The 25187-nt window shown below is 42.9% G+C and overlaps 1 protein-coding gene across 1 annotated transcript in view; it reads right to left on the reverse strand.

Moving 5' to 3' along the window:
• Positions 1-1893: 1893 nt before the first annotated feature.
• The window catches only part of RFX7 (regulatory factor X, 7), a 28565-nt gene continuing 5271 nt past the window's right edge, over positions 1894-25187 (reverse strand). The window contains 7 exon segments of the mRNA XM_010194001.1: positions 1894-5640; positions 6584-6879; positions 9864-10071; positions 10697-10781; positions 13483-13599; positions 19740-19862; positions 20675-20757. Coding sequence (XP_010192303.1) covers positions 2332-5640; positions 6584-6879; positions 9864-10071; positions 10697-10781; positions 13483-13599; positions 19740-19862; positions 20675-20757 — 4221 coding nt within the window. The 3' untranslated portion in view covers positions 1894-2331.

The following is a 25187-nucleotide window of genomic DNA, read 5'->3' on the forward strand; positions in this document are numbered from 1 at the left end:
CAGGCTGCTGCGGCGTCTCCCCGCAGCGCTGGTGCTCGTGTCCTTCCCCATCACGCTTCACTGGAAGGTAGGGTTCACCCATTCACAGTAGTGCTGGCACTTCACACAGGGTCAGGAAAAGAGAAAAAAAGAAGATAGAAAAAAAAGATACCGAGTGTCTCTTCGACCCAGTGAAGTCAAGAAGGGGATGTTCAGCACACCTCTGGCTAAAGGCCACAGGCAGGTACAGAACTCAAGCCCTGCCTTCAGCAGCTTCAGTCTACAAGAAAAATGGTTCAAGCCTTACTGACAGACACCTGGCAAGATAACAAGCAGAAGGCTATCCTGCAGTTTTTAGTCTCCTCCTCATTTCCTTAACAAAACTTAAAAGGGTCACTTGCTCTTAAACAAAGCAAACCACATCATTGCACATCCATGTGCTTCAAGGAGGGATCTGAAGTCTCCGAGTTTGCTCTTGACAAAGCAGCAAAACTTCTGATGCAAGCACAGTGAAATCAGGTCCCCATAAGGTGCTACAGCTTGGTACAACTGTTTGTCCCTGCACAAGAGGCCACAGACTGGTGATGAACTGGGGCAAGCGCAACAGAAGCGGTGGTACACCAGCACCACTAGTGCCAATGCAGCAGCACAAACTGAATCAGCACCGCCAAAAAATAGACCAGTACTGGGATCTCAAGTCATCAGCAAAAACTGAAGAAACAGACTGCCAAGACACTTTAAAAAAAGCCCCTCACTAATCACCTAAAAATTATAAGCATCTTCCCTTTAAGTAAATCTGGGGGAGGGGGCTTATTGTGTTTCTCCCTTCATAAATTCAGGACTGCTCAAAGAAGTAATGTGAAAGGAAAATGCTTTCTGCTCTGTCTTCTGTGTCAGTTTGCAGGAGAAATAATCAATGTTATACTAAGCTTAAGGGATGGTGTTTTAGCATCCTCCGCACACCATTTCTTCCGTAGCATCAGGGCCGTGGCGAGCTAAGTAACTCTCTCTTTTGAGTATGCCACGCTAACAAAACAAAAGTTCTTTTTTTGGTTCATGGAAGTAGCGAGGCAGAGGTCTAAACCTCATGTTCCAGAGGGGCAGCTAAGGACTTATAAAAAGAAATTAAGATTCACCAGATTTCTGTCAAATCACTTATGAAAACAGAACTCGGGCTTCTAAAATAGTAAGTACTTTTAAAAGAAGTTTTACCAAAAAAAAAAAGATCACATGTCTTACTGGGTATCTGTAAAGTGCCTGGCAGTATTATGGCTCTGTATGAAATATTTTTAGATCAACCACATTTTCTAATATTTTAATCATCTTTTGTTTGAGAGAAAAGAGAGAGCAAGAAAGACAGAAAGGCTCAACCTACTGAAATACAGAGAAAATAACATCTTCCTACACCCTCCACTATGTTAGGAAAGAGCAAACTTCAAAAAAGGAATCTTTAAAAACAGTATTTTCATGAGCTCCAGCAGCTCTTTTATTTTTTAAAAAAAAAGAGGGAAAATATCACGTTCCTTCTCCAGCGTTGATAAATAACCGAACAGTACCTATCACTTTAAAACAGGGTGTTATGCCTAGATTAAATCTCAGTGCTCAAAATCTTTTTGCATGAATTTTACCTAATATAAAAACGTTGACGTGAGAACTAAAATATCAAGTATGTCATGAATATTAATGGATAAAATAACTACATAGATATATTCCTCTTAAAATAAAAAATTTAGTGCATCTTTCTTTTTCTTTGATCCTTCCCGTTAGTTCTTCCTATCTCTGCGTTTTACTAGAGATGTCAATGGCACCAGTGCTACAGAGATTTCCCACAGTTCATCACTGAGCAGCGCTCGAGACTGATACAGAATGATCAGGCACCTGGTTCACCTGTACCCACTCCCCACCACCTACCTACCTGCAGGCAACCTGCATTTCAGACGTGAACGACGAAGGTCAGTAAGGATCATCTGCTAAGAAGTAAAAAGCAATACAAAGTACGGAAAGCCTACTAACGAGCTCGACTTAAAACCCTCCCAAAGCCTCAACCATAGCTATCACTGCTGGCTGGCTGTTAACCACTTCTTTATTTGCTACAGTAAGAAATGTTGAATGGGAAACACTATAAAATTCCACCTTAATACTGGCTCTTTGCTAGCCCATCACCTTCAGAGATTTGTTTAGAATTGGTAAGACTGCCTTCTCCCTGCTGAAGAATGAGCAGCGGGTACAGCAAACTTTTTTAAAATGCCACAATACATAGCAAGTGTTTCTGCTGCGGGAGGCACTTCCATTAAGACAAATACAATACGTCTGTCTTTTAGGTACAGTGTGCTACATACATATAAAACAAGATTAACCCAACATTTCAACAGCAGGATGATCCTTACTCTCCATCCACTCAAAACCTGATGTAGTCATTGAGTTAATGGATTCATTGCAGATTTGTTGAAACAAGGGGTCATTTTTCAATTCCTCCAGTGTAGCATCATCATCTTGTCCCTGCTGACGACCTGGATCAAACAGTAGATTTGTGTCTAAAGTGTTCAGATCGTTAATGCTGCCTGAGAGCTCGGAAGACAACCTGATGTCGCTGGGAAAGACAGATGCAACGTTATTGAGATCTGATGCCACCTGATTCACCAGCTGCTGGTTTGTTGGCAGACTGTCCTCCCCTAAAAGGTCTTTTACAGTGCTGCTAAAATCTAGTTGTTGCTCTCCGATGTCTGATTGTGCTTGGTTATCTCCAGAAGAAAAATTAATCTGATCGGTGCTGCTGTTTTTCGTGAGGTAATTTGGTGTTTGGAATTCATAAACTGAAGTGCTGGAATTGATCATATTTTGTGAGTTGGCACTAGGAAAAGCAGCGGATGTCTCCAAAATCTGAGTGAGATTCATCCTGGCTGTGTAATTTGAGGGCATGTTGTTCACTCCCAAACCTCTCACTGCATCATCGTTATCAGAATCAAGTTTGTTTAACAACACATTGGTTATTTTTTTAGTGTTTGTTTGTTTCTGAAGAGAGGGGAAGGCGGTCTGCATCATCACAGTCAATGGGACTGATTGACTTCTTTGCGCTATGTTATTGGCACTGGTGTCTGCATGGATATTAGCAAATACATTGTGAACTTCAGGAGTCACTGGACTTCCAAAAGGTGTCAGGTTAGAGCGTGGGATATTTGAAACAGGGTAAACGGTGCTTCCACTGAGATTACGCTGGCGATGGACAGCGGGGCTCACGCTCCGGCATCTCAGACTGTTGCTGAGAGAGGAACCGGTTCCTTTGTTGTCCAAAGGCGCAGGAACAGCAAAGCCCTCTTGCTTGGTGGTGTTACTGACTTGGGCTGCCTGGTGCTGCACAGGTGAAACGGGAGTCACACGACCAAAGTGAGTGTCATGGTGGCGCGGCTGAGACTGGTATGACTGGCCAGGAACGGCAAAAGCGTGAGGTTTCCTGAAGCGGTCTTCCACCAGCTCCTGATAGCTCGTAAGGATGCCATGGTTTGCGACCGACGAATTGCTAACCCCACTTTAGCCGTTATTCATCCACTCAAGCTTGGTTTTGTCAGGATGGGTAGCCATAGGCCGCTGCATTGGCTTCACAGGGCTACTCGATATAATGCTGGCATCATGGTAAGCCATACTGGAGCTGATGGGAGTAAACGCAAACGGGTTGCGGCATTCCACAGGACTTGGGGGAACACTGCTGCTGCAGTTCGAGTGCGGTGTGCCGATGGGCGTATGCCGGCTGCTTCCTAGGGCACTGTCTACGGGAGTCGTCTGAGCCAGCCTCGAACAAGGGCTCTCTCGGGACATGTTCTGAGATCCAGCGATCATTTCGGATGTGGGTGTTGGAGTCGGGGTGGGGGTGGGAGTCGGGGTAGGGGTGGGAGTGGGAGTGTGAATCGGAGTGCTGTTGTTATGGATCGAATGGTAAAAGTGCACACTGCTTGGATGAGATGACACTGGAGCTCCTTGAACTGCAGTCTGACTCTGAAGTGCCATTCCTAGACAACCACCATAAGGATGCGAATTATTCATGGACATTTGCTCCTCCATGAGCACCAGCTCCTCCACGATGCTGTCCTGGGTAAGGTCATCATCAAATGAAAAGAAGTTTTCATTTGACTGAGGGACTGTATGTTCAAACTCCTTCAGCTCAGACTGCAGAGCTAACTGATTTGAAGACTGTGCTTGTATTTGACCCAAGGAGGAGTCCTGGATCTGGCTCTGTAACTGCTGGTTGTACGCATCCTGCTGGATACCTTCACAGTGCACTGCCTCCCATGCCGATTCCTGTAAGTCACTAGAGCCAGAGTGCCCTGCAATAGTCATAACACCGACGTCTTGCTGCTGTTCACAACTCACAGGCGCAAAGTTGGAGGTTTTGGTGATATGATGCCACGTATTTGGGTTAAAGCTGCCATCAGATTTTGGATCATTTTCTATGATAAACATGTTTCCTTCCAATTTTACTTTTATATCTGGAGATGATGCTGATGCAAGCTGCTGTCCTAAAGTAGAATCACTGGTATCTAAATCGGTGCTCAAAGAAAGGTCTGTTGCTATGTTTGCTGCAGCTGCAGCTGCAGAAGGTACAGGTACCTTGCTGGGAACTTGAGCAAGTGTTGCTGTATTGTCACTGTTAGTTAACAATCCAACCTTCGGAGACTTCTTAACACTGTTTGCTTTTTGATCCTCCACAGCATTACCAGCTGAAAGCTGCTCCACCAGCGGTTTCTTTACAGGTGGTACCTGGGAATCCTGAAGTGTAGAAGGTTGTCGCTTTCTTGGACTTTTAGTGCATGTTTTGTCTTTAATTGTAGACTCACCAGTAGGAGGTGAACCAATGCTGGTGCTGGACAAGTTTTGACTGGCAACTGAGAGCTTTAGAGTGCTTTGATTATTGCCTGCTGAAGAAACTGGTGGGATCTCATTAGATTGCGTTTTATATTCAGTCCCTGCCTCTTCAGCTCCCTGATCACAGCTCGTAACTGGTTTTTCCTCCACAACATCATCAGCTGAAACCTTCAAGGTTGCAACCTCAAAATTAATTAGTTGAGCAGAAGGCAGGTCAGGGGTTGCCTTTATGGGTTTAGATACATCAGAGCTCTCTTGGCTCTGTACGGAGTTCTCATCCAGCAATGCTTCTGGCTCCATTTTGATCTTGACTGCAGGCGCCGCTGCAACAGTGCTAGGCTTGGATCCTGGAGACTGAAGTGAAACAACAGATCCATGTTTGATCTGTGGACCAGTTCTTCCTTCTTCCACTGCTCCTGCACCACTGCTGACTGAAGGCGTCTGTTTGACGGGCACACTACTGCTGCTTGGGGCAAGAGATATTGCTGTCATTTTTACCACATTTAAGGAATTCACATGTGGAGCTGGCACAACAGTCTTGATTGGGCTACTGGTAAAGAGCACCGTCGTGGGAGAGCGGATGGTGAGAGCACTGGTATTTGCTGGCTTCGGTAATATCTGTGGGTAGCGATGACGGGCAGAGCGGTCTCCAACTGGGCTGGCGGGAACGTTCTGGGGAGTCTTTGGTGACTGCTTGACTGATTGCATGTGCTGAGTGACCACCTGAACGTTGAGGGGCAGGACCTTGCTATCGGACGATCCCATAGGACTTGGGGATGTCACCAACTGCCTGGTCCTTGGCACCTGTAGAGCGAGAAAAAGAAAAGGTGTGGTGATGAAGCCAGAAAGTCCCAACACTCACAGACCACCTCATCACCAAGCACTTCAAAGGTGAAGGACAACGTAGCTCAGTACACCAAAACTAGTTAATGTCAGTTTGAAAGAAAACAACCATATACAAGACAATTTCTATTTGTCTGCCTAAGGACTGGTAGACAGATATGTGACCTCCAGTTTTACAGCATGAGCCACTGGTCTACACTCTAGTCTGCTGTCTACTAATGAAAGGGTCATTCTCATATAATCCTTCACCACATGTCTGAAAAGACAGGCATGCAAAGGTTAAAGAGGAGAAGATGTGTTCAAAACACTACTCATTGTTAGAGTTTCAAAAGCGAGTTAAATACAAACCCACTATCAGGCAGAACAATTGGCTTACCTGTTGAAATCAGCAACACAGCTAACATCTTAAAAGACAAATAACCTTCCCCCTGCCCTCACCCAGTTTTGTATGGCTGAACAACAACGATGTTCCACACTACAGGCATTCATGCAAAAATAAAATTGTTGCTGTCACTAAACGCACCGGGCCAATGAAAGGCAATTGAAATTCCATACTATGGGCTCAGCAACTCGCACAACTGGTGTCAGCTCTCTCCTCTGGTTAAACTTCGTCTCAAGGACAATTCTTCCCACATATAACCTTAACTATTGCTAGCTGAAATCCCACTGTCAACAGCTTCAAAGACAAACTTGGCCTATGCTATGTGATCAGAATTCTGCTGTCTCTGTATTGATCCTGTAACTCATGCGGTATAGCAGAGTCACTGGGACAGAAAACTACCAAGGAACCCAAGCCTTTAAATAGAAACGGTTTCTCTATCCCACTGATACCACTGCTTAGTTACAGGCAATCTGGAACCCTTTGGTAAGGTGTTTTCTCTGGAGAATTCCTGGAGAACATTACCGGTATCGGGCTGGGGACAGCTGCCACAACAATGCCAATAGGCGGAGGAGACAGAATTGCAGGGCTTCCATTAGATATACTGGTCACGCCATTGGTTGTGGTGCATTCTGTTTTCTTTGCTGGAGACTCTCCTGGCAAAGGAGACTGCAGTTTCTGTTCCTGCTGCTTCTTCTGAATCTTACGCTGCAGCTGCTGCTTGGCATCAACAGGAGATGGCAGAGTTTTCACTTGCGGTTGAAAGGAATTACTTTCAGCAGTAGGTACAAAAGCTGAGGGCTGGGGGATCCCTTTTATTCCTGAATACAAAAGAAGAAGAATGAATTATAAGCACACGTACCCTGCCCTACTGTAAGACTACTTCTGTATCTTAACCACACGGAATACCATTCTGAGAACACCTCCATCGTGAGGTCCTCCCAACCACTTCATGCTCAAATTTATTCACAGAATCACAGAACGTCAGGGATTGGAAGGGACCTCAAAAGCTCATCCAGTCCAATCCCCCTGCCGGAGCAGGAACACCCAGATGAGGTTACACAGGAAGGCGTCCAGGCGGGTTTTGAATGTCTGCAGAGAAGGAGACTCCACAACCTCTCTGGGCAGCCTGGGCCAGGGCTCTGTCACCCTCACTGAGAAGAAGTTTCTTCTCCAATTGAAGTGGAACCTCCTGTGTTCCAGTTTGTGTCCGTTACCCCTTGTCTTATCATTGTTTGTCACCGAGAAGAGCCTGGCTCCATCCTCGTGACACTCACCCTTTAAATATTTATAAACATGAATGAGGTCTCCCCTCAGTCTCCTCTTCTGCAAACTAAAGAGCCCCAGCTCCCTCAGCCGCTCCTCAGAAGGGAGATGCTCCACTCCCTCCATCATCTTTGTAGCCCTACGCTGGACTCTCTCCAGCAGTTCCTGTCCTTCTTGAACTGAGAGCCCAGAACTCAGTGCTTTAGTTTTTTTCACATGTGTGGAAAAACCTTTATATGTTAGACAAAGTGGGCATCAGCTGCTAAAATACTGTGTACTGGCATCTTATTTCTGATAATCCCAAACGGCAACTTTTGTGTCAGCGAAATCTAAAAACGCATTTCATATAAGTGACAGTAGAGGGCAGCGGATATGTTTTAGATGAACCTTTAAATAATCCATCATCTACTATGTTTTCGTTTGTTTTAATGTCTAAGGCAGCTTTCAAAATGAAAAACCTTCCCAGAAGGCTGTGGGTCTGTGTCACAAAGGTGCAGCTCTGAGCAGATAACAGTATCTAATGGTAAAGGCATTAAACACAGTGCATATGATGGCAGAATGGATCACAACTTGTGTGTTGAAGCAGGGATAATGGTGAAAGAAGGGCAAGAAGAGAAATGTCCCGGGGAAAAACAAAACAAACCAAACCAACAAAACCCAAAACAAACAAAAGAAGGAAGAACAGGTGAAAAAACTATGGAAATTAGAATGGGGGAACATTTTTTTCTGAAGACAATGCCTCTGCTGGTCACAAACAAGTGGTGCTTCCAGGGAGAAAAACAGGGAGTTAGTCTCATCTGTGCAGCTGGTACCAATTTCCCTTACAAAATCACATCACATTTACGATCTCTTGTTTATTAACAGTCAAGAGGATTAGCATGCTCTCTCAGTGACCCCATTTTAGGGCAAGTATTTGGTTTTAGATACCCAGTACAGGCTTAGGAACTGTGGTCTGGGACCCACCCTCTCAGCAGCAGACTGCATGTACCATGAAAACTTGAACACCACATCTCCATTTCCACAATTCCTTCTTCACAAAGCAATGAAATGGTCAAATATATTGCAATTACTAGAAAACAAGTCATCTGTGTGGGCTGAATACTGAAAGCAAGCAACGTTTATGAGAAAAAAAACCATCAACAAATTATTCTTTGAGGGCAAAAGTTGGCTTTTTCCTCAGTTAATGCACAGAGACACTGCAGTTCCTTGCGATAAAGAGAAATATCATATTGGCCATTCCAGAAAGAACCTCTCCTGAAATGAATATCCAAGCCACAGAGGTATGTGCTAGAAAAAACTGCTCTTTTCCTTGAAGGAAAGCATCCTCTTGAAGGAAGTGAGGGCGAAAAACTACATGAGTTCAAGAGCTGTACATATACCCAGTGTTCCTTCTAGCAGCACAGAAAGCAGAACGAAGGAAGTCAAGCAATGACAGGTAAAAAAGGAGTGTACAGGCAGCAACAGCTGTCACTGCCACCCATCAGCTCCAAGGTGCAACAAAGGAAAGGGAGCTGGAAGGAGAAGGAACATGACCCAGAACTGGATCACCCCAACCTACAGCCCTGACACCCGTTTCTATTTGAAATGCCCTCACTCAAGTCAAGAGATTTGCCTTGATCCAAACACATTTTGCTTAACAGGCCTGGGCAGAACTTCCCAAAGGAAAGTCTGGGGGGCGTGCTGTGCACCCGCACTTCCCTCGTCATCCTTCATTTCTGTAGTCTACTTCATCCACACCCACAAAAAAACCCACTGTGAATGATCAAGTAAGTGACTGATTTTGAGCATGAAGGTGGAAACAACACAAAAGCAAACGTACAAACAATCACATAGGATGGAAGCTTTCCCACAGACTGAACAGAACAGAAAATAATCTCTTCACCTCAATCCTTACCAAAGATTTGAAATCGAGTGCTGGAATCTTAGTCACGTATCTGCCCTCGGAGAAGGCTCTCCTGTCCCTTTCAATGCCCCTCAAGCCCTTATTTCTAATGTGATCAATAACAACAGTGGCTGACGTGCCTGTACTACCTGACACTGATCAAACACCTCAGGAAAATTCGCATGACACATCAGAAATGCCTGTAAGAAAATCTGCTCTTGAGAGAAAATTAAAGCAGACAATTGTTTCCAAATTAGGGCAAGTTATCAGACAGAAACACAGCTACACCAGCAGTCTGACTACAAACCATCACTGTACTGGCAACAACCTCCTGATCTAGCACGTACGTAAATTCAGCACAATTACTCACATGCCCTGAAGTGCTTTAAAAGACCAGGGTCCTTCACTGGAGAAATGGGAGAACCACAAACTAAACCTGTGACCACCGCTTATTTTCAGATCTCTTTACCCAGACTACCAGCAAGAAAATTGATTTGCACCAACGTGGACTAAAATCACGTCAATGCACGCTCAATACCTGGAGTCAGTGTTTAAAGTTCGCCCTGAAGAGAGAAGCCCTTCCTCAAACCAAGATGTTCTTTCTTTTTAAAAAAAGATGCCCCATTTCTTCCATTCAGCATTAAGTTATCCCATTACCTGCTGGTGCCCCTGCCATTACTGTCAAAGCTGCCATTGACTTGGTACCGATATAGTGACTTTTCACAAGGAAACGAGCCAACTCCAAGACTGTATCGAAAGGCTGGCTCAGCACTTTCTGGGCCCATTCACAAACAAGGCGGCAGGCCGCAGACACAACTTCCTCATCAGCACTTTGCAGCTGCCCAGATGGCTCTGCCCCATCCAACTAAAAAGAAAAACAAACAAAGAAGGAAAGGTTAATTATTAAGGGTCATTAAGGCATGAAAACAAAAATAGAGAGTAAGTACAGTCACAGTTTTTTCACAAAATTCTGAGAATGAGATCACATCATCTCCATCATTCAAAATTAAACATCTCAACATTAATCTACTGGTTGTTTCCAAAGGCATTATACAGATCTGACATTTCTGGAAGAGAATCACAGACAGAACCCTAATATCTGGACCACCACCAATTGATGCTTCCTGCATCCGGAGTCTTAACTCAGCAGCTACTGCTAACAAGGAACTGCTTCTTTCACTGGGGGTCCTCTTCCCTAGTACTGACTTTAAAAAAAAATTAAAATAAATACAGTAAAACCAAACCAGAGTTAAAAAGATACAGCTCATGGGTGGCAACACTGCGAGAGTCTGCTTCACCTCCTAAATTAGGTTTTTTTTAAATAGCTCTGCAATTTGTTCTAAGCTTTACAGAACAATATCAAACAATGATTCAGAAGAGAAGTATCGAAAAGAAAAACTTAAAAAACTACACAGCTCTTCATTTTGTTTTGAAAACTTCAGACAGAAACCCGACAGAAATATATATAAATAAGCAAGTATATATCATACCCCATCTCCAGTTTTATGAAAGTCAAGGTTGGGCAGTGTTGGCATATGCACAAAAGCCTTCTTCCTCAGTCCACTGTAGCAATATGTGAACAAGAATTAAGGTTTAAATCGTCTCTGCTTGTTAGTTGGGGGATAGGAGGGAAGGGCAGTAACTCCTTCATAAGCTTTATAAGCAAACACAAAACAGATTCAAGAATTACTGTCATTAACATATTCTCATAGCCAGCCAGAATCAAGAGCCTGTGTTCTTGCGCAGGTCTTTGGGCTTCTCCATCTACGCAGAGGATGCTGGATGAGATGAATTTTATTTGATGACTTAGGAGAACCACTAAACCACAGCAATGAGTCTCAATGAGCTACTCAATATTTAAACCACCACTGTTTGACTAAACACTGGACAAAATCATTAAATTTGGACTAAGCTTCTTTCCTGTACCAGGCCTAAAACAAGATGAAGAATGCATTTCCAAAAGTTAATCACTATTAAAAAACGTGTTCCCAAATGTCAGTTACTACCTTATTATGAGTTCTTTTTTTGCTTCCTTTTGCTAAATTTCCTGACATTTCCTTCTCCTAAGGGACTTCCACAAACTGAAGAGGTTCCCCATGACATGATAAAGTGATTGATGAGGACATTTCTTCTTTTACACTGTTTCTGTGGCTCTCTCCCCACCCATGATAATTCTTCTGTAAAAATAATTGCGTATTTTCTGTAAGAATATGGGCACAAATACCCAGATTTGTTCTTAACACTGATCTCATCAGATCAGTACACAAAAATACACTCCCTCCGTTACTCTTACTCACTTGTTTATAGGTTCAAAAATCAAATCAGCTTTTTTTTCCCCCTCCACAGCATTACTTCAGGAGTTCACATACAGTGTCTCTTCCCTGTGACACACAAATCCTTTTCAGGATCACTAATTTTTCACATTCTGTAAATACTTCTGTACTTCCTAAACCGTGGAGTTTGCATTTGCTTGTGTTAACCTGGATGGAGCATAATTACAGTAAAATAAATGTAAGGAGGGTAGGTAACAAGGTAAGGGTGAGATAAGGTCACATTTTAATCATTCTGAACTAGAAACTTAGGAAATAGAACTGAAAGAGATCCCCTGGGTCAAGCTACAATTACACCACGTAATTTCTTCCTTAAAACTTCCCTAGCGCTACCCAGAACATCACTACTAAGTTTTGGACTCCAGTGGTAGATAATTCAACACTGTATTTCATGACACAATTCAACCGACACATAACTTCTCTATTTACTATTACACTGCAGGTTTTTCCCCCTCTCTACGGAAGACAAATAATTCTGGGCCACCCAGCATTTAATTCTTTCATGAAGTACATGCTTTAAGTGAGACCTTGGCAAAGGCCAGTATATTCAGTGAGTCCCTATCACTGCTGATGGTTCTTTTCAGTGGTTTTTAATTAGACTCTACAAGCACCTCGATGCCTTTTGGCCTTTTAATGCTCTTCCTCCCTTGCTTACTGCCATGGCTTAGCCTACCCAGCACATCAGAAGAGTCTACCCTGGGGAATACAGCAGGTATTACATTACTTCACAATGGTTTCGAAGAATCCTCAAGGGAAGGTGTAATTCTCAACTTGGGAAATTCTTGCTGATGAAAAAACTACTTACTTAGAAAAATAACTTTTTTTCTTTTCCTTTTTTCTTTTGTTAATAGAACACCTCAGCATGCTAAAGAGCAGACAAACTATGGCTCGGTCTCAGAAAAGCCTGAAAAAAATTCACATCCTCACAGCCTTCAGACTTGATTATTGCATTTCTTTCCTATCGGAGCTGCTTTCCCCTATACTGAAGCAGCAGGACCATCAGTGGTATGAGCAGACTCTTTTGCACAGCATTTGCCACAAATATGTCACAGTGGCTGCCTATTAACTGATAAACTAATCTGTCCCGAGATCTAACTGTGCCTAGTTCTACCTGTAATAATTATATTTAGTTAAAAAACTGATGTTGTCATAGTGTAAGTACTTTAATGTTTGTATTAAGTTACAATTAAATAGGGTAGTGTTTTTGCAAGCCCTCTGAAATGGATCTGCTTCCCTAACACAGGGAAGGAGCGAAGGAAGTGGATCCCAACTTTGGGCACAGGGAACAAGATCCTGCAGTCAAAAAAGAGAAACAGTGCTCTCCATCCTAGACGCTCTTGCTCTGAATTGACTTCCCTATCTCAGGAAGGCTGCACGGTGCAGTGAAGGAAGCCGTCTCCTCCCTCTGATGGCAGGGCAAGCCTTCTGAAGCCAGCTTTTGTGATTACGTCCCAGTTCCCTCTTCTCTTTCAAGCAGTAATAATGGTTGAGGGGAGACAGTTTTATGAAATATCTGTAGCACAGCTTAAGGAGGATCTTTGGCTTTACAACTAACTTATAAATTACTGCTGTGCACAAGTATAATATAAATGCAAGAAGTGTATTGATAATTCTGAGCTGTACTACCAATAAAATATTAGTTATTGCACATTTATAAGGGAAGTTCCTTTATTCCAATATCCCTCTCTGCACTAAATGATAAAGCTGCTTTGCTTCCTCCCTGCTGTGACAACTAAGCATCAGAATCTAAATTTAAGCACTTGCTTCCAAAGTTGTATCTTGCAACCTAACACTGCCCCAGTTAATAATGTTAAAAACACTGGGAAATTGTCTGCATTTTTTATTTAACATTACTTCCACATTTAGCTGGTAGTTAAGCCATAACAACAAATGTTCTTCAGGCAAGGGCAGAAGAAGTTACTGAGAAGAGTTCTAGCAAAGGATATTTTGATTTGCCTCTTGTGCCTAGACGACGAGCCTTCATATTTGGAAAGACATTTTTCATGATCTTTCCAAAGTCAGCAGCACTTAATGGGTGATAGCCAAGATTGTCACAATAGCTCCTGAAACAGAGAGAAAGAAAGCGTGAATGGAATCAAAGTTAATACAAAAGGCCAGCCTGCATGCTAGACTCCATCAAAGGTTTTCAAAAGAAAACACTTATACCCATCCATATTTAGAACCACATTTAACATTAATGAAGCTATCCACAACGAACTGACTGCATTAAAAATGTATAAACAGAGCTATTAATATCATAGGTTTTGCCTTGTTCTCTACTGAGTTCAAAGACAAGTCATGTGGAGACATAACAAGTAGTGGCATTGTCTGAAGCACAGTTAAGATTTATTCCACATCTTAGTTTGAAGCATAGGTTTCGATTCACTTATTTTAGGACATAATAAAAGCAGAGATGTTGTTCCAGCCAGAAGTATAACCTGAGTGCGGTAAGACCTGAAGTCCTGAAGGAATTTTTGAAAAGCAGTAGGTAAGAAATTTGTCAGTGTCCGGACAAAGGTTCTGCCCACACAACCTCAATTTAATAAAGCTTAACAAATCCGAATTTAACAAAACATACCAGGAAACCAGCTTCACCTTTACAGGTGGAACATAAACACGTACTGAGGACATAGTCCTCTTACCACTGCACCACTGCTGAATTGTAAGAGCTGCTTAATTACAGACACCCTTCTATTCGTTAAGAGTCCTAAATTAACAGAGATTTCAACTGCCTCTGCAAACGCAGCTCTTCAGGCAACTGAGTATGCAACCTGATGATACAGGAGAATAAAGCAACAAAAAGTAATTATTTTGCTAACTTTACTTATCCTAGTAAAAATGGGCACTGTTACATCTTTAGTGCTGAAAAACAGCAGAAGGAATCTTGTTTCAACATTTATTCAGATGTTTCAACATCTGCGATGTTTAAAAAAATATCTCCTTGAGGCAGGGAATGAGAATCTTTGATTTCGCTGCAAAAGGTGAACGTTCTTGAAAATCACAAACACGTGAAAGCAGAGGAGAAAAGTGGGAACTGCTCTGGAAGGTTTACCTACACAGCAAGCGCTTTAGGCTGCACAACACATAGGAATGCCCTACTGCCTTTTGTGCAAGAGTCTTGTGGTATTTCACAGATGTTAACGCGCTAGGGCCCAAACCGCACTGCTAAAGCATTCTCATTCAGATTTTCTCCAGTCACAGAGTCAACATCAGACAGCAACGACCTCCTTTCCCAAGAGAAGTCCAATCAGCAATACAAAAAACAACCTCCCTCTGAAAAGAAGGGATGAATGCAGATGGTCCTGGGTGGGCATCAGCAGGACAGCAGGAAAGCATTAACTCTGTACACTGCACTGCTTGCTCTAATCAGCTACATACATGCAAACAAATCTCTGCTCATGAAAGAAGAAAGGAAAAAAAGAACGAATAAGCAGCACTCCTGAAACACGTGTTTCGTTCCCAGCATCACCCAGTAAAAATAGTCACAATTAGCATTTGCATCCAATTGCCAGTCAAAATGTCTCCTGTGAAAACTAGCTGCATAGAAAGCAGTACGTATTTCTTGAGATACTTCCACTGCATTTATCTTCTCTGCAAAAATACTGGTTATTGCAGAGCAAGTATTCACTGCTTTTACCTTGGCTATACGCAGGTATCCTCCACGTGGAAAGCAGAACCACAAATGTAATGCTTTCGATGATGACAAACAGCAAGTTCGGTGCTATTCTGTTCTGACAATTCCCTGTGGAGCTTGTGTTATGTCCACTGCCCCCATCTACCGGGCCACTCTGTCCAAAGCAGGAGATGCTGCCTAGAACCTGGTATACAGTCAGCCACTAGTCCAGTTTCTAATGGGACATCAAGAAGGTTTTTATCCTATTTATACACCAATGTATTTCATTGTAATGCATGTCAGTCACAGACTCCAGGTACTGGGTATTTCCCTTTCTCCTGCCTTGCTGCACCTGTTTAGGAATCAGACGTTGCTTTACATGCAATAGATAAATCTCTGTGCACCTTTTCTCCCCGTTCATCTTGTCAGGCTTTACTCTGAAAATTCCTAAGAGGTGGGTCTTTGTTGCTTACTGATACTGATTACAGGACTATCTCAACTAGCGCGCAAAGGAAGGCTCTCTGAATCTCTCTGCCACAGTCAGCAATCTCTGTGACTGAAACTCAACAATGTTAGTAAACAAAAGTTAAAAAACCAAAGAGCAAAACAACAGAATTAGTGATCTACCAATCAATCAACTTTAAAGTTAAAATCATTCCCTCTCTAGGAGAAAATAACTAAGTCAGTTCCCCCAGTCTAGCACATCTGCTTCAAGACAATTACTTGCTAGCAGCAAAACACACAGTTACATGGTCCCCTCATATCCATACTGGCAGCTCCTGCAAGCTTGTGATTTCTGAGCTATTATTATTATAATGTAATTTCAGTCTTCAGACAGATCATCCCATACAGCCCCTCCTCCTCCTGGCTCGGCCGAGAACCCTCCATGTCCATCTGTGGTCTCTCATTGACTTGACAACACAAACCAGGAGACTCTTCCCTCAAGCTCTTCTCTCTGCTACTTGCACTCTTGGCACATCACTGAGCCCAGGAGCGGTTTTGCTTATTTGAAGGGTGGGTGGGAAACAGACGGGGGGAGGGAACGTCTACGCAGAGACGGGAACGACAACGGACACGTGGTTGCTTATGTTCCTTTGTACAGAGCTCCCCTACATGACAAGGGGAAAAGGCCTTTCTTTTTTTGCTAAGATCTTTGAATTAAATGTACTCAAGACATAAAATACACTGAGAGCACACCTGAATTAAAACTACAAAAAAAGATTAAGAAAAAATTCAATGGAGGCAGTCAGGCACATCGCCCAGCCTACATAGCTTCCTGGGCAGAAAACCCACTATGGATAGCAATAACAAAGACCCTATTGCATGAAATTATACAAAGATCTTGGCTTACCCAATCCAGCAAAACAGCTGGTCTCTAAAAATGGGTTAGAGCGAAGAACCTTAGGAAGAGGTAGGCTCTGATTAAGCTGATGAACAATGCTGGCACAGAAATGAGTCCTAAAAATCAGGTAGGATGGAAACCAGATGTCTGAAAACCATCAGAGAAATGAAATTGCAGGTCTGCCTCTCAAGAGCAGCAGCAGTGGCAGGAAATCATTGCTTTAGATAGAGTTTGATCGGCTTTTAAAAGGAATATATAGGTAGCTGACAGAGCCACCTATGACAGAGGACTAGACTTTACAACACAACTGGTACCAGCTTGTTCCTATCAGGGAGTTTTATATAAAAACACTGGTTATTAAACAGATTAGTATGTACCTCGTGTCTTTTATTTAACAGGTATGGTATTCCTATACCTCCTGCCTCCTCCTGTACTAGCTTCTGAATATTCATTGTCCAACTTGTTGGTTAACATCCTTCACACCTAGTGCACATACACTTTGTGTCAGGCGGCATCAAGCAGCCCAGCAGCCAGTAAAGCAAGGATCAATGACTTACAGAGTACAGGAAAAGAGATATGGGCTGACTCAAAGACCTCCTAATCTATTAAGTGTATCAAGTGAATCTTCAGGGCACCAAACTTAAATATGAATTACTTTCTTTCCTTGTCACAGCAGCAGAAGCAAGATAAGAGGACCCAAGTGTTTACTGAAGGCTCACCAAATCATTTTGTGGGCAAACAGGGATTTTGTCTGCATAAGTACTGCAGGACTGCACTCAGACTCAAAATCCTAATTCTCTAAAATCAGCTAAACCTACACCTGGCTGCCTCCAGAAGGATGTTTACTAACAGGGAGAAAATACCCAAGTAAAACTGACTTACAAGAAAACACTGAAAGGATTTGATGGGAAGCAGCATCTATTCTCCACAGGCTACATAACACGTTAGGCAGCTCCCCATGAGTTCCTGTATTTTCCAGACTGTATCCCTCCACAACTCTCAAAGGAAGCTGGCAAAAGAACCGTGTGTGCCCAACAGAAACACAGCTTCTTACAGCCCAACGTATTCCGTCAGTTCAAGCTCCATCACAGCATCAGCAAGAGGTGAACTAACTCTCATCTACATCCTTTCTGAAATTCAGCTGCAAGCTCTCAACCTTCCCAAGTGCTAATGCCTTATATTATGATGCGTTTTTCATTTACTTTACCCCTTTCAAAAGGGAGATGAATCCATTCCCTTTTATCCAGTTAGAGACATGAGTTCACAACTAAATAGAAGAGCAGGAAAACAGAAAGAGGAGTCATTGTTGAATAAGCTCAGTGAAAAAGGGTTACTGAAACATGGAGGAGCTGGAAGCACTATCAGCACTTGCCATCGGTGGCCTTGTGCGGAGTGCAAGCTTCTGTCCTTCCCTCTCCATAGGAAAAAACAAAACAAAGCAAAAAAACCAAAACAAAACCACATGAAAGACGATGCAGAAGACCAGCAGTTTTGCAAGATTGATTCTGACCAAAATTTACAGCAGGAACTGAGATACTGGTATGACGTGGCACTCTCCTGAAGCCTTGTGACTTTGATTTACACAAGCAGAGCGCACAAGCTTGCTCACTGTGAGCTCACGCAACATCACCCTCTGCACATCGAGGCGAGAAATGGTAACTTGTTAATACGGCAGAAGTGAGTTTTGAGAGGTCTTAATACCCTTAGGTTAAAAAAAGAAAACCACTTATCAAAACTAAACCCTTTTCTCTATTTATGTGCCTGTTCTCCACCTCCCACTCCAAGACTACTCTTCCTTTGGTGTGCAAGAATAACTCATGAAAATATTCAAAGAAACGGAATGTTTCAAAAACAGAACAGATGCTCTCAAAGCAGAACAGATTCTAAACATTTGATATTTTCCTGAGTATTTGCTTACCACCCTTATTTTGTTAGGGGGGGAAAAAAAATACAATACACAAATACTTGATGCAGCTACATACAAAAGCCATCCAAATTTCACACTCCACAATCTGTAGATGATGATTTTTCCGGGCATCTGCAGCTTGGCACAGCATGGAAGCCAAGCAGATTTGTTGCTGAAGCAGGCCATAAATTATTTAATAAGAAATATATTTAAGAATAACGCTTCCATCTCTCTCCTGCACAGCAGCTGCTGCTGTTGCTGTGTCTGCATGAGCGGCTGCTGCTCAGGGATTGGCCACCCCAGCACGTCTGTGCCATTGGCTCTATTTCCAGGCTGCGTCACCGCTCCAGTCGATGGCGAGATTTCAGAAATAGGTGTGTGCATGTTTATCAACCCCCCAGGCAAGTGAATGCCATCATGTTTCAGCTCAATCAGAGCAAAATAACTTGACCAGAGAGAGTTAATTAAAAGAGAGGTATTCGCAGAAGGCAACCCTGCAATAACAATTACTAAGGGCTGAATCCTGTAGGCACTTAGGAGGTGAAGGGACTCCGCTCACTGCAAATTACTGTAATCGTTCAGATTATGGAAATATTCATACTAGATCATAAATCTGTTATTCATCTTTAGGCAACTGGGCTGAGGATGATTATTTTCTTATTCCCCTGTGGGGAGTGTTCTGTAAATGAATTCAAATCCAACTTCCGTCAGACAGCTCCCTCTCCCTTGCTTCTAATCGCTTTCTCGCTACATGGTAGCTTTGAGACTTGACAACACAGACTCACAGTGGCCTTGGTTACTGGTTTCATACATATTCAGATATATTGTGCCTCTGTAGAAATCAGGTTTGCTGCAGGAAGGTCTAATACTTATGCATTATTCAGGAAAGAAAGGTGTGATGGGCTAGATCTTATGTGCAAAATAGCTACATTTCCAGGAGGAACAATTCAATCCCTCATCCTTGTTAAGGCAGTCGTGTACGTCTGTACATACAAGCAGCCCAAAACATACTGTAAGATAGCAACCGGTGCTTTACACCTGTGCCACTCTGTCCACAAAACAAAACCCAATATTCATACAGATATTTACTTGCTAAGAAATACTTGTACCTTTCTTTCAGCATGTGATGCACAATGTCATCATCACAGTCTTACCTTCAGCGGCACAAACAATGAACACAGTTTGCCTCGCTGTAGCTAATATGTTCTCAGGCACATTAGCACGTAAGGCCTTGTTCCACTCCATGTACTTGTACACGTACATCAGTGGAGTAGCTGTAGGGTCACAGAACCATCTACGCTCACCAAAGCCGTATGTATGGATCCAGTTTGGAAGCACTCACTTGTACTCATCATAAACCTCCTGCTTGGGAAGGGATGTCTCGGGGTGCTCTTCCAAGGTGTTCCGTATCCACGAGAAGGCGTGCATCTGCTGGGCACGGCTGGACGAAATGGAGATCTGATCGCTAGTGAAAGAAGCGGCAATGCTGATGAAGACTTGGCTCCACAACTCCTCAGTTACAAGACTTAGCAATTGTCTGTCTACACAGATGGAGAGACACCAGAGACAACGAGGGCCAGTACCTCATGGGTTTAGCTATTCCCTGAGGCATGGGCAGCAGTTATCTCCCTCTTTCAAGCACAATTTAACAAAGACACTCCACACTTCAGTTCTTGACTGATCTACAGCTGCAAGAGACTTCACCTACTTCCCCCTCTTAACTTTACTGTTCCTTATTGACCTCTAAGCTTTCGCCTACTCAGTTTGCCAGCTGCAAATGTTGGAAACACCCAACTTCCCCAGCAGATGCTTAGAGTGCTTCCTGTGGGCACCTGTCTGCCTATAACCATCCTACTGGGAACACACCTTCATTTTGTGACGTTATCTGTAGGTTGGTTCCCTAGACCTTCTTTTAGTCAAACAAATGTTACCAGAAATACCAGTAGTTCCTTCTTTCTCCCACTATCACATTTGTGTTGCTGTATTATCACTTCCTACATAAAAAGCAAAGGAACAATCGCACTTAGGCTGCAAAACACTTTGATGACTCTTGCAGTTTGGGAGGTTTATATTTACAAGCTATTTAGGCACTAAAGATTCAAAAGTTAAAAAAAACCACAAACCCAATCTTTGGGAAAAGCAGCATCCTTAATGTTTAATAAAGGCTGCCTCTGCTACAAACATGTTATGTGAATGGCTCCTCAGCAGACAAGTGCCACAGGAAGCAAAGTAAGTTTTCAGTACTAGCTGCTCATGTTTACACACTTGTACACATACCTTTTGTCTCCATTGTTGGGACCCGAAGGCAGCTGAAGGTAGAGGTAGAGTTTCTCTAGGTCTGTAAACTTCTCAACTTCTTGCTAGATAAGGTGTTTTGGTTAAAGGAGAAAAAAAAAAAGTAGTGGGAGGCAGGGAGAGAAAAAGCAGACAATAAGAGTTGACAGCTAAAAACTCATCCAGCAGTATATTCCTAAATAATATCTTTTTAAACAAGACAGTATTTACTTCTGTGAAAGAAAGACTGAGAGCACTCTGGGTCTAGAAACACAATTTTCTGGTTTATGTGCGAACCATTGCATGCTAGAAATCACTGGTCACCGTTACAAAATTCACATGCAACAAAAGCAGAATCGGGGAAAACGTCAATAACGGATCACTTCTTTAACTCAGACACGTAACGTGGAAACTTTACCTTCTCAGAGCACGCATGAAGCGCCTCTGAGAACACAGCATCAAAACACAGCTAAGCTGTAACAATGCAGAGCGTCAGACTGAATCCTGTATGCCCCAATATATTATTCTTATTATTCTCATTAAGTGTCACAGACTTCAGCGAAGACATTTAAAAATTATCTGTATACACATGGGGTTTTTGTTTCCTTTGGAAATGAGAGTTATTGAACAGGTACTGAAGATGAGGACTCCTCCTCCAGAGGACACCAGCTGAGGCTCAGACACAAGGGGGAGTTTTACCTGGTGTACACAGTGATTGTTACATATGAACTAGCTTTTGGTCATCTGAAAACAGCTACACAGCCTTAGAAATCTTGAAAAATCAGTTGTGGTTACGTGCTCATGCCTGCTCAGCAGCAGTGTGAGTAAAGCCATGCAGCAAGGAGCAAACGGGTTCTCCTTCAGGAAGATGCTGCAGAAGCAACGCATAACGTGGTGCACCAAGAGCACACAGAAAGATTCCCTTGATCCCCTTTTAAGTCACAATACAGCTTTTGGATTACAGTTAACTCTCTTTCTCTTTACTGGTGTCTTCCTGCCAACGTAACCAAGACAAAAGAAGAAAGCGGGACCAACAGGTAGTGAGATCTGGCTGTTTACTTCAGCAACAGGCAGAACAGAGAGAGGGGAAACGGAAAACCTAAACTTCACTTCAAACCAGGGCTCCCTGCCCATCGCAGTCGTGTCCTGATCCACCTCGCCTCAGCTGGCACAAAACGAACAGCAGTGCTAGAGAGAGGTGAGCTCCCACTTCCCCTCTGCTGCCTTTGCACCCAGTGACTGGGTCCTCTCCCTGACCCTCACCCTGGCCAAGGAGCAGGGGAAGGGTGCTGGGAGAGTGTGGGGGCTCTCGCTAACCCCCGCCGTCTAAACCCACTGCAAACTGCTGCACAGAACTGGGCCACCAGCGATGCGACAGACACTCTCCGAGCCAAGAGAAACACTTCCAGCAGCAGCCAGGTAACAGACACTGGATTTGCTGCTTTTATAAGCTGCAGCAAACCACATTTGGGGTTTGTTTGGTTTTTTTTTTTCCCTCTGACAAACTCTTGAAATTTGCTGACACCAATTTCTGCGCAGCTCTACAGCAGCTTATACAGCAGTGGTGCTCAGACCACCAAATATCCAGAGAGGGACTTCTTAATGGGTGCATTCTGACAAATTCTCTGGTCTTCCTTTCCTGCATAAATCACAGAATTTAGACTGGTGGGTTTTCCTTTAAACTCATCATTGAAAAGAGAGCGTTCTTCAAAGAAAGACTTTACAGGAAATTGATCACTTATTTATGAAAAGAGAAATTTAACTACAAGAAAATCTGCACTTACTAGTCCTCCTTTTTGTTGACAAACTTGGCTGCTTTCTGTTTTAACTGGCAAGTGCCAAAGCAGCACCAAAGGACACCACTTGGGTGGAGTTACCTTGTGTAGTAAGTGCTAATCCACACCACAAAAGCATCCCAGGCAAAACAAAAAAAACCTCAGATAGCTCTGACACTGAGGCGGAAGACAACCTCTCACCTCCAAATCTGATGTGCCAGAATGCAATATAAAGGGCAAGGTTTTAGAAGAAACATTAAACCTTTCATTAAAACGTATGGAAGTAATCTCAGTGCCTGCTGCAGTTGAATCGACTTTGCTGCGTCCTGGCAGAAGGGGATGCACGGAAGGGCCTTGCCTGAGCCATGGAGGCTCTGCTACACAGGCCCCAGCTGTCAAACCTCCTAATTAAAAAACAAACAAAAACCACCAAAAAAAACCCACAACAAAAAAAAAACCAACAATGTATGTGGAGAGAAAAAAAATTGACTGGAATTACGTCAGCAGAGTATTTTCCAAAGGATGCGAGTGAGCCAGTGACTCCCATCACCAAAACCGCTGAGGCAGCTGAGGATTATGGCTTTCTCCCGTCCTCAGCAGCAGCAGCTGGACAGTGATGCTATCTCAGTTCTCACTCAAACCCCACTCCTCTCCACGCCTGGCCCCAGACAGCGCTTCCTGCACAACTCCTCCAGCTTCCAGCGATGATGGCTGCGGGGAAGCCCTGGGGAGGCAGCACCTCCTCGAAACAGGAGTTAACACGCAGCCAGGAGTCACGGGCAGTTCACGGAGGTAATCCTACCTGGGTGATAATTAGATAAACCTAAGCTTATTAGATGAGACTGAATCTATTTAGAGAAAATCATCTTAAAACTGAAGAAGCGGCAGCAAAGGGACGGAGTGTGACAGTCAGTGCAAGTAGACTCGGGAAACATGTTTTGTTTACTTTAAAAATGTGTTAAACATCATGTTTTGTTTAGGCTGTTGTCTCTAAACATTTCTAAAACTCTGAAAACTCGGTTTGCAGACTCAGTAAGTACAATCTCTTCTTCAGCCTCAGCTAACATCCACTTAGTGAATCCAGTAATAACTGGGGTACTGTAACTGTGCAAAGTATCAAAACATTCAAATTTCTTAATGCAATCAGAAAATAATCTGGGAAAGTAGAAGCACATTTCATGGCCTACTGGCTGCTGACTGAGAAGAAAAAGGTTCCTTCCTCCAGAGGTTTACTTTGTGTTAAGAACACAAATATACTACACATTTTCTCCACCACCACCCCCCAAACAGGTCAATAGTGCGGAAGAAAATAGGTCAATAGAGTGAGAGTCACAGCATCAAAAGGAGGACTGCAATGCTGGCATCATCTTGGACAAATTCTCCCTTGCAAAGCCTGCTAAGGCTTATGCTACAGTAGTTTCAAAACCCAGACAGAATTTAAAATGTCTGGGGAACCCTTTTCCACTACTTAAAAGGCTTCAAGTAAAAATTTTGCTTGAAGTTCCCGGACCCTGATTGACTGGATCTATCAAATCAGATTAAGACTGCTTCACTCTCCAAAGGCAATTATTTATAAACCACATTTCTTGAAGCTGCATTAGGCAAATGCATAAGGGTGCTAAACTGTTTGCAGGACTGAAGTGTAAAGCCATCACAAAGCACCACCTCTGTTACTCTTGGTTTTCACACATTATATTTATCTCCTGTAACTGATACCGCATTAAATAAAGGCAGATTCAGTGAAGATGGGGAGCAAGTAGTGCTCATATTTTCACAACGTGGCTTCAGTTTACAAAAAAAAATACATCAAGTACTCAAAATATCTTGAGTGATCTTATATTCTGAGAAAGAAAAACTAAGGACAAGAACCTCAAGTCACAGCCAAGCAAAGACCTTCAGTAATATATAAAGGAACAGAAATCTGATATTTTTGTTTTGACAGTTACCCAATAGAGAGAGTTCACTACAAAAATGCACAAAAGATGTAGTGAACAAATTAAACCAGAGATCCATTTGTATTTGGATTTGTATTATCAGTGGTCACACAGATCTGCTCCAAATGAATCTGCCCTGTCGCCTAAGGCACAGAATAAGGATCTCTCAGAAACAAAAGCAACCTTTTTTTCATTCTAACAGGCACTTTGATTGAGCAAATAAACAGCTGTGAAATAAAGCAGGGAGGCCAAAACGTTGTGGGTTTTGGTTTGGGTTTTTTTTTGTGGTAGTTGTTGGTTTTTTTTAATGAAAATAGCAGGTTTTGACATCTGGTTCCGCTCTGAGACACACTGACCAGACACTGAAACTTTCTGCAGCAGAGGCAAAGATCGGTTCAACGCAGAATGCGGTTAAGGATTTAATCTCTGTTACACAAAACATGAGTTTATTCATGTTCCTGCTTGAACTAAGGAACCTAGAAACCTGAATGTGAGTCTCCAGAATCACAGACCATCATTTAAGGTTTCCTGACCCTGGTGGGTTGGTTCTCTCCATCTGGTTTTTGCTGACTGCTGATCTACTTTCAGGTCACAAACACCAGTGAAGTTTCACCCTAAATTGCCAAAAGGGATTACCATGGGGAAACTCCAGGTAGTGTGCTTTTTCTGGATTGTTTTAAAGAAGAAAATATTCAGTCAGGCCAAACTTTAAGTAAGACAGAGGAAGGATATACTAAGGAACAATTAGCAGAGTTACAACTTCTCTAATGACCACAGGGAAGAACAGCATTCAAATTTGCGCTGTTT

Source organism: Mesitornis unicolor, unplaced genomic scaffold (genome assembly GCF_000695765.1).
Source record: "Mesitornis unicolor isolate BGI_N332 unplaced genomic scaffold, ASM69576v1 scaffold27241, whole genome shotgun sequence".
NCBI classification, from domain to species: Eukaryota; Metazoa; Chordata; class Aves; order Mesitornithiformes; family Mesitornithidae; genus Mesitornis; species Mesitornis unicolor.